An 18,430-nucleotide genomic window follows, 5' to 3' on the forward strand; every position below is an offset into this window, starting at 1 on the left:
AAACCCAGCCAGATGGGAGTGGTATAAATATATTATTATTATTATTATTATTATTATTATTATTATTATTATTATTATTTGCGCGCACACACACACACAAAGATTTGGGATCTGGTTTCCAAGGCAACACCAGTCTTCTGTCACTTATGACACTCCTAAATGCCAAGACCTTGAAGTCTGGCAGTGACCCACACACAGAGGGTGCGCAGCCAGCAGAACTGACCGGAGTGGGGATTGGACCCTAGTCCCACCACTGATTTGGAGCCTGAGATGCCCCCCCCCAAGCTTGACATCCTGATCTTGGGTCCCTAGGGAGAATGGGGTGGTGCTAGCCGTTCAAATCAGCCTGAGTTGAGACTGAGACTTGTTTGTTTGACCTGCTAGTCTCCCTGGGGAAACCTGCGGTTTACTGCTGAATTGGAACGAATGTCAATTGGGTTTTTTGCAGATGGATGTCTATTCCGAACGGTAGGTTTTCCCAGGGACAGTGGCAGGACAAACCCGACCCCTGCCTAAAAATCAAGGCATAAGTGTGAATGAGCCCTGAGCTTGTCATGGAAGAAGATCTCCATGCCACGAGCCCTGTCCAGGGTCCTGAAAGACCTGCCTCTAAACACCATAATTTTTAGGAAGCCTTATGCTGACTGGAAAGAGGGACACGGGTGGTGCTGTGGGTTAAACCACAGAGCCTAGGACTTGCCGATCAGAAGGTCAGCAGTTTGAATCCCCGCGACGGGGTGAGCTCCCGTTCTTGGTCCCTGCTCCTGCCAACCTAGCAGTTCGAAAGCACCTCAAAGTGCAAGTAGATAAATAGGTACCGCTCTGGCGGGAAGGTAAACGGCATTTCCATGTGCTGCTCTGGTTCGCCAGAAGCGGCTTAGTCATGCTGGCCACATGACCCGGAAGCTGTACGCCGGCTCCCTCGGCCAGTAAAGCGAGATGAGTGCTGCAACCCCTTAGTGGGCCACAACTGGACCTAATGGTCAGGGGTCCCTTTACCTTTACCTTTATGTTGACTGGAATGAACACTGTCTTGTTGCCTGCATCTCTCTTTCTACCCTATGGTGTTCACTCAATTGGTTCCAAACAAGAATGAAATGGGGCAAAAAGTTATCAAGAACAGATGCTAGCAAACCTTAAAAAGTTATCAAGAACAGATGCTAGCAAACCTTTCCCTGGTTAACAATGACAGGAGGCAGTTATATATCACCCACAACTTAATCTGATGCACAACGCTGCGATGTATCAAATATCTGAAGGATATTTTGCTGTTGCTTTTTTTTTTAAAAAAAGAAAAGCCGTTTTTTCCCTTGCAAAATACGTAATTTTCATCTAAAAAAGGCTGTTCGGGAAATTGGCACCGTTTGCCGAAAAATGCAGCTCTACTTCAAACAAAACCAGTCGGTAGAGCATGAGACTCTGAAACTCAGGGATGTGTGTTTGAGCCCCACATTGGGCAAAAGATTCTTGCATTGCAGAGGGTTGGACTAGAGGACCCTTGCGGTCCTTTCCAACTCTACAGTTCTATGATTCTATAAGAAAACAAAACAAACCCGCGCCCGTGCATCAGAGAGCCAGTGTGGTGTAAGGGTTAAGAGTGGTGGACTCGTAATCTGGTGAACCGGGTTCGCGTCTCCGCTCCCCCACATGCAGCTGCTGGGTGACCTTGGGCTGGTCACACTTCTCTGAAGTCTCTCAGCCTCACTCATCTCACAGGGTGTTTGTTGTGGGGGAGGAAGGGAAAGGAGAATGTTAGCCGCTTTGAGACTCCTTCGGGTAGTGATAAAGCGGGAGATCAAATCCAAACTCCTCCTCCTCCTCCCGCCCAGGTTGTCTCGAAATAATTTGTATCCACAGGAACCTTCTGAACCGTAATGATTAAGTCAGGGGCGTCTCACCCACAGAGGCTAGTGGTGCGGGGCTCCAGGGCACCAAGTTCTGGACGGTGTCAGGGAAGAGGCGGAGGCTGGATGCAGCGCCTCCCGGCATCAGCTCGCCACCCTCGCCCGCCTCCGCCATGCCACGCCAAAGCACCACGCCCAGAGCCTCCGTCTGCCATGGCCACCATGGCACGAAGTGGCCAGCTGAGCCGGGAGGCGCCACGTCCAGCCTCTGCCTCTTCCCCACCGGAGGAGCTGCCCTTCAGCCACTGCCCACCTCCTCCAGCCCCACCAGCAGTGCCATCCTCCCTAGAAAAAGGTGGACAACTCTGGGAAATGGGGGGAGGGGCACCGGAGGGAGCTTTGCTTAAGACAGCCCTGGATTAAGTGCCGGCCCACCATATTATTTGCTTATTTATTACATTTATATAGCACTTTTTCCTCCAAGGAGGTCTCAAGGTCCTGTGCATATTTCTCCCCACCCCATTTTTCTCCTCACAACAACCCTGTGAGGTAGGTTAGGCTGAGAGACAGTGACTGGGCCCAAGGTCACTTTGTGCAAGTCATCCGGTGGAGAAAGTTGATGAGTTAGTCAGTTAATCATAATAATATTACCTAATAAATAACACTGAATTAGTAATAATTAATTGGTAACTACCCCTTCATGGATTACTGCCTTATCGTGGCAAAGGGGCATGAATAACTCCAAAAAGGTCTGAGCTGTGCCATGCAGGGTCACCCAAGACGGACAGGTCATAGCCGAGAATTTAGACTAGAGAAGGAACTGGCAAACCACTCCAGTATTTTGCCAAGAAAACTCCATGGAGATAAAAAAAGGAGTAGCTTTGAGAAAAAAGTGAGAGTTTCCAAGACATGCTCTGGTTCATGGGGTCACAGAGAGTCGAACACGACTAAGATGACTAAACAACAACAACAACAATTGGTAACTATAATACTGCAAACCCTAGCAGATAGGTGAATTGAATTACGATATCCCAGCTCAAACAGAGCATCGATGGTGCCTCATATCCATAGCTGTCAACTTTTCCCTTTTCTTGCGAGGAATCCTATTCGGAATAAGAGAATTTCTCTTTTAAAAAGGGAAATGTTGACAGCTATGCTCATATCCTCTGTCCCTCCCCAGCTGAAAATCTCACTTACCTGTCAGATCAGAGAAGTGTGGAGTGTTGGTAAAGACTTTCATGAAGTCTTTCACAACTACCTTTCCATCACCTACAAATCAAATTTAGAAAGTATATATTTTAAAAAGTTTACCTTTTTAAACCAGTAGGAGGGGACAGGAAAAGGGGGTGGGGCGATGAATATAATACCTACATAACACATTTCCCTCCCCAGTTGATTGTCATGGGGTGGAATTTGGAGAAAGGGCTTTGGTGTGGGCCAAGTTGAAGGACACGGAGAAATTGGACTGCGTCCCAAATCAGGGTGACCAGGACCATGAGGGGGCCTGGGCACTAAATCCCAAGAGGAAAGGTCGAAAAAGCTGAGTCTGTTAAGCCTGGAGAACAGGAGATTAAGGGGAGTGTGAAAGCAACCTTCCAATATCTGAAGTGCTGTCTTGCTGAAGGTGGAGCAGACTTGCTCTCAGATGTTCCACAGGGGAGGGCAAGACCCAGTGGGTGGAAACTGCAGGGAAGTAAGATTTTAGCAAAACTCTAGGAGAATCGCCATAGCGGTAAAAGCACTTTGATGGAAGAACAGCCTTCAAGAGCGGTGGGCTCGCCATTGCCGGAGGTATTTAAGCAGAGGAGGAATGGCTATCTGTCAGCAATGCCACAGATGCATCCTGCAAGAACCCCAATGTCCCTTCCAATAGTTCTAAAAAGCAAAACGGCCAATCTGGACATCATTTTGGGCTAATGTTTCTCTGGGGCAGAATGGGAGGTTAATGTAGACCAGCAGTTCTCAACCTGTGGGTCCCCAGATGTTGTTGGACTACAACTCCCATCATCCCTGAGCTCTGGCCTTGCTAGCTAGGGGTGATGGGAGTTGTAGTTCAACAACATCTGGGGACTCACAGGTTGAGAAAGGCTGATGTAGACCAAGGTCCTCCAGATGTTATTGGACTACAACTCTAATTAGCTCCAGGCAGTGCTTTTTTCTGGGGGGACACAGGGGTATGCCTACCGCTAAATATTTTGTGAATCTAACAGGAGAAGAAACTAAAAATAAGTAAATAAATTTTAAGTTTCTTCCCTAGCATGGTGAATCATTAGTTCCATTGCTACTCCTGATGGTGGCCTCACTTCCTGTCATGGTGTTTCCTGAGTCACAAGACGGAAGCGAGAGTTTAATTTGTGAAGCAGCATGGAATGTGGATGTGTGGTGTTTTACCAATGAATGTCGGGAAGATGTTTGTGTGCACGGCCTCATGCCAATGTGGAAGTTACTGTGAGCTGTCAGCTGTGTAATATGAGGCAATGTACGTTCTTTGTAAAGGTAAAGGGACCCCTGACCATTAGGTCCAGTCGTGGCCAACTCTGGGGTTGCGGCGCTCATCTCGCTTTATTGGCCAAAGGAGCCGGTGTACAACTTCTGGGTCATGTGGCCAGCATGACTAAGCCGCTTCTGGCAAACCAGAGCAGCGCACGGAAACGCCGTTTACCTTCCCGCCGGAGTGGTACCTATTCATCTACTTGCACTTTGACGTGCTTTCGAACTGCTAGGTTGGCAGGAGCAGGGACCAAGCAACGGGAGCTCACCCCGTTGTGGGGATTCGAACAGCCGACCTTCTGATCGGCAAGTCCTAGGCTCTGTGGTTTAACCCTACTTTCTTTGTACGTTTGTTCATTTGCTGTATTTACTGTATTTATTTTCCCCGATCTGAACTATAAAATGGTGATTTTCTTGAGTCAAAATGAGAGTACCCCTAGACATTTTTTTAGGGGGGGGGAGCACTGGTCCCAGGTGGCATGGGGGGTGATGGGAGCTGTAGTCCAACCACACATGGAGAGCACCATTTTGACTACCCCTGATGTAGACTGGGCAGAAGACATTGCAAGACAGAGAAAACCTCCCTGCTGCAGTGCTGGCTGGGTATTCCAGCAGTACGGACGAAAAAGTATTTCCTCCTGTACTTACCATCCACAGATACGTGTTTCAGAGCTCGCTTGAAATCGTGGTCGGACAGGTGGACCCCCATGCATCTCGCAAAGGCCGGGAGGTCGTGCACCGCCACCTTGCCTCCTTCAATCTTGTCGATGGCTTGAATGGCACCTTTCAACACTGCAGACATGGACACCTGATGTCTCAGCTGAACTTCAGCCTAGAACTTTATCCCAAGAACACACCTTGCGCACAGTGTGTTGGTTCTCACTCCCCAGAGAGGGCTGTATATTCCTGGCCTGCAACAACCACCGTCCGTGAACGGTGTTGGCTGGGAATGCTGGAGCTTTGGAGTCCACATGCAGCGATGGGAACAAGCTTTTCAATTTTAAGTAAATAAATAAGCAAACAAACAAACGGAAGCATCACCACAGCAGCAACCAAAGGTAAGCATGGGGCGAAAATATTTGAGGAAATTCAGCAGGCCCCCTTGCAAATGGGACGAAGCCCCCCATCCTGCTTTTTTCACTTGTGAAGAGGGGCAGATACTGAGGGTTCAGGTCAGTGCTTCCATGCCTCTATGTTCCCACTAGACTATGGGATGTCAGCAGCAGAATCCTACATCAGCTATGCCTTCAAGAACAAGTACAGTGGTACCTCGGGTTAAGTACTTAATTTGTTCTGGAGGTCCGTTCTTAACCTGAAACTGTTCTTAACCTGAAGCACCACTTTAGCTAATGGGGCCTCCCACTGCCACCGCACCGCCGTCGCGCGATTTCTGTTCTTAACCTGAGGTATTATTTCTGGGTTAGCGGAGTCTGTAACCTGAAGCGTATGTAACCCGAGGTACCACTGTACAGTCCTTTTAGCAAAGGAAGTTCTTTGGGTGATCTAAACACATTTGTTTGTCCTGGAGGAGTCATCATCAGCCTCTTTAAATTTTTTTTTACTTGGTTTCTTCTAAGGATTTGTCTCCCCCCACACTGTCACAGTGCTGGAGAAAACATCTGCCCTGGTTTTTTTAAAAAACGACCCCTGGCAATCATTATGCGGGGCTTGGATATTCCACTACTGGCAATAGCTTGGCTCTTGGTGTAACTAAGGGGTGAGAGCAAACATCCTTCGTCCCCCTGGAAAGACATTTAACCCAACCTTACGCAGGAAGGTCTGGTCTGCTTACTTGCGAATTCAGTGATGCGGCTTGTTTTCCCCAAGGCAGACACGAAGTTGGAGAAGTTCACCATCCCATCTCCTGCAATGTCAAGTTTTAAGCATGAGATCATGAGGGTTTGTTCACAGGGATTGGCAGACAACTGTATGAACCTGCCTTCGTCACCCAACACCATTCTCTGTGTCCGGGTCCCAAAGAAGCACAGAGGTTGGTGAACAGAGACTGGACCTGCCGCCCCAGCCCCACAATCAAGCTAACAGTAGTGGGAGAGAAAGCCATTCTCTCTAAGCGCCACAGGAGGTGGCCTCCCTTAGTAGTTCAAAGTACCGTATTTTTTGCTCTATAAGACTCACTTTTCCCCTCCTAAAAAGTAAGGGGAAATGTGTGTGCATCTTATGGAGCGAATGCAGGCTGCTCAGGTATCCCAGAAGCCAGAACAGCAAGAGGGATCGCTGCTTTCACTGCACAGCGATCCCTCTTGCTGTTCTGGCTTCTGAGATTCAGAATATTTTTTTTCTTGTTTTCCTCCTACAAAAACCAGGTGCGTCTTGTGGTCTGGTGCGTCTTATAGAGCGAAAAATATGTTACATAAATTATACTGCTGGTTGATGGTCTTTGAGGCCTGCCAGACTAACAGAGCCACTGCAACAGCACACACAGATTTTTAGATTTTTAAAAATAAAAACCAGAAGGAAGAAAGGGAGGGAGTTGAGGTGCTCAGGCAAGTTTGGAATGGAAAGGAGCACCGCACACTTGCCACACCAGCCCAAAGCCTGCCTCAGGCGAAGCCCAAAGGACCCTGGAGAGACTCACTTGCCAAACCCGCCTTCTGCAGGACGTCCTGGAACTCTTTCTCATTCACACTCACTCCCATTTTGTGAAAGGTGGAGTGCAGTTCATTGCCTTTCATGTAATCTTCTGCAAGTGTGTTGAGGATATCGAAGGCATTCTGCAAGGCTGAAGAGAGACTCTAGTTAGGGGCAAACTACATGCTATACACAGAACCAGCGAGACGCGGGTGGCGCTGTGGTCGAAACCACTGAGTCTCCTGGGCTTGCCGATCGGTGTGATGGGGTGATCTCCCGTTGCTCTGCCCCAGTTCCTGCCAACCTAGCAGTTTGAAAGCACGCCAGTGCAAGTAGATAAATAGATACCACTGTGGCAGGAAGGTAAACAGCGTTTCTATGCACTCTGGCTTCCATCATGGTGTCCTGTTGCGCCAGAAGCAGTTTAGTCCTGCTGGCCACATGACCCGGAAAGCTGTCTATGGACAAATGCCGGCTCCCTCGGCCTGAAAGCGAGATGAGCGCCGCAACCCCATAGTTGCCTTTGACTGGACTTAACCATCCATGGGTCCTTTACCTTTACATGCAGATCCAAGTAACAAAGCCCTGGCTCTGTTTTTCTTTAAAGAACAAGCAGTTTCACAAGGGGGTGAATTTGAGCAGAGGAGGAGAGACAGAGGGAAGGGTATGCTTAACTCTGCCAACCATTGTTGTACAGTATTCTAAATTATCCCTTCTCAGGTCTACTTCTCACCAAGGTTTCACATTCACCTAGATTCCCACCACCTCGCAATTCTGAGTCTGCTTTTGGGCGGTGGTAATCATGTAGACGAGAAAAGCAATGACAAACCTAGATAGCATCTTAAGAGAAAAGCAATGACAAACCTAGACAGCATCTTAAAAAGTAGAGACATCACCTTGCCAACAAAGGTCCGTATAGTTAAAGCTATGGTTTTCCCAGTAGTGATGTATGGAAGTGAGAGCTGGACCATAAAGAAGGCTGATCGCCGAAGAATTGATGCTTTTGAATTATGGTGCTGGAGGAGACTCTTGAGAGTCCCATAGACTGCAAGAAGATCAAACCTATCCATTCTTAAGGAAATCAGCCCTGAGTGCTCACTGGAAGGACAGATCCTGAAGCTGAGGCTCCAATACTTTGGCCACCTCATGAGAAGAGAAGACTCCCTGGAAAAGACCCTGATGTTGGGAAAGATGGAGGGCACAAGGAGAAGGGGACGACAGAGGACGAGATGGTTGGATGGTGTTCTTGAAGCTACCAGCATGAGTTTGATCAAACTGCGGGAGGCAGTGGAGGACAGAAGTGCCTGGCGTGCTCTGGTCCATGGGGTCACGAAGAGTCGGACACGACTAAACGACTAAACAACAACAACAACAACAAATCATGTAGACAGAGACAGTCTTGTTGTTGTTGTTGTGCCCTTTATGAAAAGATCCCAGGGCAGTATACAACATTAAGAACATATTTTACGGAGCATGATAATACAAACATACTACAAAGCATAATAATATACAGTGGTGCCTCAGGTTAAGAACTTAATTCGTTCTGGAGGTCCATTCTTAACCTGAAACCGTTCTTAACCTGAGGTACCACTTTAGCTAATGGGGCCTCCCGCTGCCGCCGCGCCGCTGGAGCACGATTTCTGTTCTCATCCTGAGGTAAAGTTCTTAACCCGAGGTACTCTTTCTGGGTTAGTGGAGTCTGTAACCTGAAGCGTCTATAACTCATTATATGAAAATGATGTATCGCTGGTAACTAACTCCTACTAAACTAGCAAAAATGTATAGAACTGCTAAAAATACATGTTGGAAGTGTATAGAGAAGGAAGGCACATTACACCAGGTGTGGTGGTCATGCAACAACAACAAAAAAGTATATTGGAAAATGATTTATAACAAGTTGAAAAGATTGTTTAAAATAACTTTTGAAAAAAAAGCAAAACAAAAACAAAACCTACAGCTTTCTTACTAGTAATTTTAGGTCCAGAAATTCCTAAGGATCAGAACAGATTATTTATGTATGCTACAACAGCTGCACAGATGCTACTTGCCCAAAGATGGGAGGAGGACAGTCTACCTACAAAAGAAGAATGGCTGATAAAGATGATGGACTATGCCGAATTGGTGGAAATGACTGGGAAAATCAGAGATCAAGAGGACAATAAATTTAATAAAGAAAAGAATGAGGAAGTTTTTCAAGTTACTTGAAAGAAGACTGTAAACAATTGAGAACATTGGCAGGTTTTTAAAAACACTTGTAATGAAGCGAAAACTATGGTAAAAATTGAGATTTATGAAAATATGGGTGCAGTTTGAAAAGAATATCTGGGGAAACCCTGGAGGGAAGTTCAGGGATTCTGAGAATCCTATTAGTAAAATGATTATGATTTATGTACGATGACAAATTTTAAAAGTGATAATGAATTTACAAAATTATATATACAAGGGCCTCTAAAGTAATGGGGCAACTCCCCACCCGCTATGTGAGGTAAGCAGAGTTTTACATAACAAGAGGCCCATTCTGCTGTCATCCCCAGTGAATGCTGGTCAATGGAATGCAAGGTTGTGTTCTGCCCACCACCCAACGCCATTAGAAACATGTGGCCACATTTCCCAAGGCAATAGATGACAGCAAAGGGCCGCGAGAAAAGAAGTTGCTGTGGTTCCATTTCAACCCCTTCAGCAGCAGAGGAGTGCTAGGAAACACCAACAAAAACTACAATCTTTGCAGTAATGCCCGCTTCAAGTAAGAATCAGTTCCAGCTCTTTTTGTTTGGGATTTCAAAAGATGAGCACTACCTGTTGGGCCCTGGGCCCATGCCTTCCAAAGCCTGCTCTCTCTCGCTCTCTCTCTGCTTAGGTGGTGAGAGTGTTTCTCCATCCCCACCCAGGCACTGAAGGCTCAGACGCAGACATAGGCAAACTCGGCCTTCCAGATGTTTTGGGACTACAACTCCCATCATCCCTAGCTAGCAGGACCAGTGGTCAGGGATGATGGGAGTTGTAGTCCCGAAACACCTGGAGGGCCGAGTTTGCCTACGCCTGGCTCAGAGTATGGCTGCCAAAGAGGCTTAGAGGACCACACGCAGCTTGTGGGTTTGCCCACTGCTACTTTAGGGTCTCTAAAATGGCCATTCGGGGTGGCTGAGATGCAGGGGAGAGATTGGGCACCAGCCCCCATAGGTGGGGACGCAATTGTCAGCAAGAGCAAAGGGAAGCAGGCTGCAATTCACTCCAAATCTTTGGGATACGGCAGGCAAATTTCTAAAATAATAAAAACTTTTCAGTGCCACTGTAGATTTTTCTAAGCCCACGTATTCAACCAGAAAGCAAAAGGCTATATATTAGAAGGCAGTTCCCCTCTCTGTCTTTTCCTCTGTATTTTAAGTTAATTGGGTTAGACCCACTGAAAACAATGGACCTAAGTTCGCCATTATTCATTAATTTCAATAGGTCTGTTCTGATTACAACTTAAGTGAATACAACTCACCATGTTTTTGATTGTGTGCCATTTTTTTCTCCCCCCCCAACCCTTTTATATACTCCATTTATATTTTTATATGGCTTTATCGTGATGTTACTTATTTGTAACGTATTGAATTTTGTTGTTAGGTTCCTTGGGCATTACTATTATTTTAATGGAAAGGCAGGGTACACAGGTAACAGATAAAAACAATACCCTTTGGGCACGTCACGAGGAGCATCCATGTAGAACTTGGATCAAATATAGACTGGGATTCCAAATTATGTTAGCCAGTGCTAATCAAGATCCTTCCATGGGCAAGTCCATGCTGATCTTCACCAACCAATCCAAGGGTTCCACGAGGGCCAAAGCAGGACATGAGGCAGGAAACCACGCAAGGTCAGGCACAGGGTCTCAGGCAGGTTCTAGCAAACAGCAATGCTGCTCCCGCAACCTGGGGCGGGGCCCGACAGCCTTTTATCTTTGTTGGGGTAACGGCCGGTCCTGATCCCCCGGTGACTCACCTCCCTGTCTCGCCCGAAGGCGAGCACTCCTTCTGTGAGTACTCAGGTCTCTCCTTCTCTCAGACCTTAGTCTCTGCAGCTCAGGAGATGTCGGTGGGTTACTGGACCCAGAGGCCGCCTCAGCCTCTCCTGACCCAACTGGTAGTGGAGCAGCTGTAAGTGATTGCCCAGCTGAAGGCAACGAGGTAATCCCCGCATCTGTAGCCAGGGCAGGCTCAGGCCCCTGACTCGGCCCAGCTGGTGCTTCTTGCAGGAGAACCTGTACAGACTGGGGCTCTTCAGAATCATGGCCCCAGACTAGGTTCAGATGCTGCCTGAGGCAAAGGATCCGGTGCAGACTGAGACTCCTCTGGTTCCGAGTCTAAGCCCGAGTCCCAGGCCATCACAAGGATTTTCTCATGTTCTTGTAGCACTTGACTTTGTTTCGCACGAAAAGGTGATTGTTCATGAGGAGTGGTGTTTTGCACCCTTTGAAAAGGCAACTTCGACACAGAACTGAAACCTGAACTCTGCACCAACTGAGGGTAGCATTCACTTCATGCTATGTGGGCCAAGTTGGGATGATCCAATGGATACTTGCAATTGTTCTTAGCTGCAAAGCCAGGAGGTTTCAAGGGTGCACTTCAAACAAAGCTGAACGATAACTGAAGACCGGCCTGTATTTACAAACATAGGGATCATGCAAATACACTCATTAGGAAGTAAAAACTGGTTGAGGCTCTCTGGTGAGGGCACTTTCAGAGGCCAATGTGTGTTTGCCCCATGTGATGTGTGAAAAGGCACTAGTGCTTCCTGCAGCAAACATGCAAAGTGTGGGACTCCTTTCCATGTGCACGTACACCATTAAACGCATCTCTGAGAGCCCTGTTTTGTCCAGGGTACAAAACAGATTCACAGACACAGAAATGCTTTAGATGTCTCTGCTTTGTGCATTTGCTGTCAGAAATACCAGTACAACTCTTCTTCTTCTTTGGCAATCACTCGTAGCCAAGTAAGATTGCCTTCCATAAACATGGTTTTCAAAAGTGAGTCCGTAAGTGGCTGTGGAGGCCAATTCTGGATCCACATGTCCTTCCGCAGTGGGGATGTAGGTTTCTGGGCAGGACTTGATCTTGGTGAGGGTTTGCCAAATGTGCCTTCCTCTTAGCACATTTCTCCCTTTCGTTCTGAGTTTGAGTGTCTTCAAAGCCCATGACACCTTTGGTAAAGGCTGTTCTCCAATTCGAGTGCTCGCAGGCCAGTGTTTCCCAGTTGTCAGTGTTTATGCTACATGTTTAGAGATTTGCCTTGAGTGAGTCTTTGAACCTCTTTTGTTGACCACCAGCATTACACTTTCCATTTTTAAGTTCGGAATAGAGTAGTTGCTTTGGAAGACGATCATCAGGCATCCGCACAACATGACCAGTCCAACGAAGTTGATGTTGAAGAATCATCGCTTTGACACTGGTGATCTTTGCTTCTTTCAGTACTCTGGCATTAGTTCGACTGTCTTCCCAGGTGATATCTAAAACTTTTCGAAGACATCATTGACGGAATCCTTCAAGGAGTTGGAGGTGGCATTTTTAAGTGGTCCACATTTCACAAGCACACAAGTAAGGTTGGTAGTACAATAGCTTTGTAAATAAGCATTTTGTTTCCCTGCGAATGTCCTGGTCCTCAAACACTCTGCACTTCAGTCGGGAGAAAGCTGCACTCACAGAGCTCAGGCAATGCTGGATTCCAGTACAACACGACACTGGTGTTTCTCACAGCAAGTATAATGTCTAGAATTGTCAGGAAAACGCCACTGTATGGTTATCTTGGCTGCCCACGGGAGCAAATGTTTTGCGAAACCCCCCGCCGTGTCATTGCTTGTTTTCTGAAGTGAAGAGGCATAACTTTTTTTGCTCTGCATTTCCTCATCTTTAACACAGCTTATTCCTCTGCCCACACATAACATTACTGACTCTGGTTGGTAATGACATATTAAGTTGATCACTTGATAATAGAAGGGAAGGGAGAGAGGAAATGGCTGGCTTTTATTTCCTCAGTGGGTGGGGATTAAGAAAAGAAAGTTAAATGGGCCTCGAATTGATGGGAATATCTGGAAAGCTCCATTGGTTAGAGCGTGGTTCTGATACCACCAAGGTTGCAGGTTTGATCCCCTGTATGGGGTAGCTGCATATTCCTACATTGCAGTGGGTTGGACTAGATGATCCTCAGGGTCCCTTCCAGCTCTACAATTCTATCTTCAGTTTTTGGCATGTAATACAGGCAAAACTCCCCCCCCCCCATTTATGCGTGGGTTACGTTCCCATGCACCACACGTACATGAAATCACACATATTTGAAACACCATTGTAAAAGCTTACAAACACCCTGTTATGCCCCTGCCCCTTTCTGCCCCTTCTTTGCGACATTTTTGTGATGTTTTCAGGTCACTTCCGGGTTCGGCATGTTGCATGTATGCACGGTCATGCACATATTGAACATGTGTAAATGGTGGTGGCCTGCACCTAACAGATTTTGAGATTTTGGGCTGGTGTGAGGAGGCAGAGGAACAGTCTGATTGTTTTGAAGTCAGCAAAGAAGGAGAAAGAGAAGGGCAAAGGGAGAGAGGGAACTCTGATTGGCTGTAAGTGATGCAGTCTGAGATGCACTGCCTGTGGAATCCGAAGCAAGCTTGGCTGATTTTCTGCCTGCTTTAGGAGTGTTTATTTGCTTCTCCTATGCTCTACTTATATATTTGAAAATAAAGCAAAACTACAAGGACATTGGTCTCCAGTGGTCTCTTGTCCGAAGGAAAGTAAACCTGGGAGGTCTAGCCCCTAGAATTTGCTCCGTGTTCTGGGAAGTAAAGGTAAAGGACCCCTGGACAGTTAAGTCCAGTCAAAGGGGTTGTCCCAGCATCTTGCTTTCAGGCTGAAGGAGCCATCATTTGCCCACAGACAGCTTTCTGGGTCATGTGGCCAGCATGACTAAACCGCTTCTGGCGCAACGGGACACTGTGATGGAAATCAAAGCGCACAAAAATGCAGTTTGCCTTCCTGCCACAAGGGTACCCATTTATCTACTTGCACTGGTGTGCTTTCAAACTGCTAGGTTGGCAGGAGCTGGGACAGAGCAATGTGAGCTCACCCTGTCATAGGGATTCAAACTGCCAACCTTCCGATCAGCAAGCTCAAGAGGCTCAGTGATTTAGACCACAGCACCACCCGCGTCACCACAACAACATCATGCAACAGCACCACAACACCATCATGGGGTTGTTGTTGTTGTTTTGCATTATGATATTAAAGAGTGTGGTTCCAGATATCTGGGGGCAGGTTTGGTAGGATTAATGCTTCTCGGGTTTGCAAACTGTTGCTGCCACCACCGTGGCTGTTTGCAGCATCTACATCAGAGCTTTCTAAACTTTTCACGCTGGCGACACATTTTTTAGACGTGCATCATTTTGTGGCACAATAATTCAGTTCTACTAGCAAACCGTAAAGAGCTGCGCTCTCTCTTTCCAGTTCCGGGAGGAGTACAGGGAGCATTTGTGAGACACACCGACACATTGCAACCGACACACTAACATGTTGCAACACACAGCTTGGAAAACTCTGATCTACATAATGTCATCGGCATCGAAATGCCATAACATATCCCTGTCCCTAATTTAATCTGGATTTACCCTTTCTGGGTAAAACTCAAGAGAGATATAAACCCCATATGCAATATCTCAATGGTCCACTTGCAAATTAATCCCCTGTCAGGAAGCACCCATGATGCTATAAGCACAATAATGCCATAACATGAATATTTTTATTTTTTAAACCATTCCAGTTACTGCCATTTCAGCAGTGATCAGAAATAGGGTTGTTTGGTTTTCCTATATTTATAAAACTTTATAGTAATATTATTAGGTTTTTTTATGAGAAAAGCACTTTAATAATAATTAAAAGATTAAGAAAGCAAAAATGGGCTTTAAAAATTGCACCGTCACCAAAGGTTATAATGAAAGTTTGCTGAGTTTCTGTTGGCTCCACAAACAGCAGCCATGTCACGCTGAGCGGTTGGAAAGAACGTAATGGGATGTGTACATACAGTGGCGGAGGAAGAGGAGTGTGCGGGGAAGCGTACTGCTCCCGGCAGCGCAATCCCAGTGGGGTGCCATCATGGCAGCCTCCCCGCCCGCGCTGGGCGCCACACCCCTGTGGGCGGTGCGCCACACCTCCGGGATGTGCGCCAACCCTGTCCCCGCCTGCTCGCCGCCCCCCCGGTGCCAGAGCATGAAGCTCCGCCACTGTGTACATAGAAATGTGTGCTGAGATGTGATTGGGTCTCTTTTACTGATGCATCACCCAAATGCTTTGGAAAGATGGATGGGTCGCACAGTCAGAGGAAAGAACAGAACCACAGTGGAAATACAGGATAACAATGGTTGGATGAAAGCTTCGTGCAGATGCCCTGTATAAAAGTGAGTGAATGAAGCATGGCACTAAATTTATAGTGTGGAAGCATCTGGCTTCCCTAGAAGCCATGCAGAATAGGGGCTTAGCAGCATTCAGGCTAAAAAAATGTGCAGTCCTTGACCCTGGCTCCCTATTGCAGTCATACCTTGGGTTACAGCCGCTTCAGGTTGTGGTTTTTTTTGGGTTATGCACCCGCCTAAACCAGGAAGTACCGGAACGGGTTACTTCCGGGTTTTGGCAGTTGCGCATGCGCAGAAGTGTTAAATTGCGCTTTGCGCATGTGCAGAAGCGCCAAATCACAACCCGCGCTTGCGCAGATGCGCCACTGCGGGTTGTGAACGTGCATCCCGCACTGATCACGTTCGCAACCCGAGTGTCCACTGCATTCATTAGAAGACAAATCCCATATTGTAAATGACAACCACCCCTCCAGTTCATTTGATTCAAAATGCTCAAGTTCAAGCATGTATTGCATTGAATGGACAACATTTCAGAACCCACCTTGGTGGTCGGATACTGCTTCTGATGGTTTGCCTTCACTTTCGGAATCCGATGTCTGGAAGGTCTCTTCAAAGTCATACCTCCTTGGAAGATCCTTGTTGAAGGACAGCCTCTTCTTCTTCTTTTGCTTCTGGATTGCGTCATAGTTGATCACTGAGAAAGGAACGTCCTCTTCTTGGCTTGCGCTCAATGATATCTTTCTTGCCTTCTGGGCGGAAATCCTGGCATCTTCTTTCAAGGACAAGGTGGAGGATAGAGGAAACAGAGTGTCCTGACTTGTATAGCCAAAGCTTCGTCGGACTTTTGGCCACTCAATGGTCTTCTCTTCCACACGGATTTCAGGAATTGCAGTACTGGGTTTGGTCTGCTCAGCCTCAGCAGGTTTCTGGGATTTGGTTTTCCTTTTCCGTAGCTGGGCAAGAGCGGCGTCGTAATCAGGATTATAGAAGAGAGGCTGGTGAGCAGGCAGCATTCTCCATTGGGTCTCTGAATCATCCGTATTACTAGAAAAGCCCCGGGAAGACCCCCACGTAGAGCTTTCATCTACAGATGTAGCAGAGAGAAGCAAAGAGACCCTATCAGATCCTGCAGCTTCAGCTGAAACAAGGCCTCTACAGAATAACCCTTATATACAGTGGTACCTCAGGTTAAGAACTTAATTTGTTCTGGAGGTCCGTTCTTAACCTCAAACTGTTCTTAACCTGAGGTACCACTTTAGCTAATGGGGCCCACCGCTGCCGCCACATAATTTCTGTTCTCATCCTGAGGTAAAGTTCTTAACCCGAGGTACTATTTCTGGGTTAGCGGAGTCTGTAACCTGAAGCGTCTGTAACCCGAGGTACCACTGTACCTCTGAAACAAAAACATTTTGCACAACAACTTCTAAACTGTGTGCAGGCAGGGGCGCATCAATGTGCCGTGAGAGAGCTGTTAAGAGTTGAGCAAGAAGTAAATAAAATTAAAATGACCAGTCTCCTATGAACCGAAAATGTGTATGCACAGAGAAGGCTGCCTGCTGCAGCTCATCAAGATTTAGTGCTCTGGCAGGACTGGGCTAATAATGAGAAGGATGATGATAATGATAATGACAATTTATTAATGTGCCCCAGCCACTCTGGACATCTTCCAACAAATATAAAAACATAATGAAACAGTAAACATTGAAACGCTTCCCTATACAGTGGTACCTACGCTTCAGGTTAAATACGCTTCAGGTTACAGACTCCGCTAACCCAGAAATATTACCTTGGGTTAAGAACTTTGCTTCAGGATGAGAACAGAAATCGTGCTCCGGCGGTGTGCCAGCAGCAGGAGGCCCCATTAGCTAAAGTGGTGCTTCAGGTTAAGAACAGTTTCAGGTTAAGAACGGACCTCCGGAGCGAATTAAGTACTTAACCCGAGGTATCACTGTACAGGGATTCCTTCAGATGTCTTCTAAAGGTTATATAGTTACTCATCTCCTTGACATCTGACAGGATGGCGTTCCACAGGGTAGGTGCCACCACTGAGAAGACCCTCTTGCCTGGTTTCCTGTAGCTTCACTTCCCGCAGTGAAGGAACCACCAGAAGGCCCTTGGATCTGGACCTCAGTGTCCGTGCTGAACGGTGGGGATGGAGACGCTCCTTCAAGTATACAGAGCCAAGGCCATTTACTCTCCATGCAGACACAGGAGAATGATCTTCTGTTAACGGAACCTACCCACTGCATTTTTCCAGAAGTCACTGCTCTAGGGTTACCTCCTTTTAGGAGGTAAAAGTCCAGATCAGTGACTTGTACAGAAAACAAAGGAAGGTATGCCTCTCTATGTCAGTTTGCATTTCTTAGTGCAGAAAGTATTGCTCTGATATGTAGAGATCTTTCCTATTCTAATTAATTCAAGAGGGTTCTGGAAGCTTCTCTGGGTGAAAGAAACAAGCGGAAGGTTCATGATGTTTGGGTTATTCCTTCAGAGAAGCTGAGTACGGCTGGTTTAAACTGGTTCTCTTAGCTCTTTCAAGGTCATGCTGACTATAAAAGTAAGGCCAGAAGGAGCCAGGATTTCATTCTCTTTTTCTATCCCTTTTCCTTCTGATGTGATATTCTGTACATAGTATGCTTACTGTTCGGGTTTAGACTCATACAGGTGTTATTGTAAGTTTAAGTTAAGACTACTGCAACTGGATTTCTTATTGACAGTGCCAATCCTGAATTTGTGACCATTCTGCTCATTTGCCTCTAGTAGCAGTAAAGCTCTGCTGGATGAAATATAATTGCCTCTGGTCAATTTTTTGGGAATCCTGCAACGTGTTTTAAGTTTTTACTCTGCTAACTATATGTTGGAGTTCTGCTCTGGCTCAATATTGAGTAGAATTTCATGACACTCTAAAAGTGGGTAAATCTTTTACACATACTAAGCCAAGTATGTTACTTTATTTCCCCCTCAAGTCCTGTCCCCCCCCCCCAATCCTATTCTGCTATGTCAGGTTAATAATTCCAACCAGTTGTACAATGTCGCTGTAAGTATGTAGAACCTTTGGCTCTCCAAATGTTGTTTGACCTCCAATTCCCATCAGCCCAGCCAGCAGGACCGATGTTCAAAAATGGCG

At 46.7% G+C, this 18,430-nt stretch overlaps 1 protein-coding gene across 5 annotated transcripts in view; it reads right to left on the reverse strand.

The window, feature by feature from the left end:
• Positions 1 to 18,430, reverse strand: part of LOC310747654 (uncharacterized protein) — a 115,504-nt gene that overhangs the window by 74,390 nt on the left and 22,684 nt on the right. For 3 of the 5 annotated variants that reach the window (XM_083582303.1, XM_083582306.1, XM_083582305.1), the window contains 5 exons: positions 15,845 to 16,387; positions 6,931 to 7,074; positions 6,127 to 6,198; positions 4,983 to 5,126; positions 3,042 to 3,113 (listed from right to left, as the gene is read on the reverse strand). In XM_083582303.1, the coding sequence (XP_083438429.1) occupies positions 3,042 to 3,113; positions 4,983 to 5,126; positions 6,127 to 6,198; positions 6,931 to 7,074; positions 15,845 to 16,387 (975 nt within the window). The remainder of the gene's footprint in view (positions 1 to 3,041; positions 3,114 to 4,982; positions 5,127 to 6,126; positions 6,199 to 6,930; positions 7,075 to 15,844; positions 16,388 to 18,430) is intronic. The other 2 variants (XM_083582307.1, XM_083582304.1) reach the window with 2 other exon arrangements.

Source organism: Podarcis filfolensis (genome assembly GCF_964270895.1).
Source record: "Podarcis filfolensis genome assembly, chromosome: 13".
In the NCBI taxonomy this organism is placed as follows: Eukaryota; Metazoa; Chordata; class Lepidosauria; order Squamata; family Lacertidae; genus Podarcis; species Podarcis filfolensis.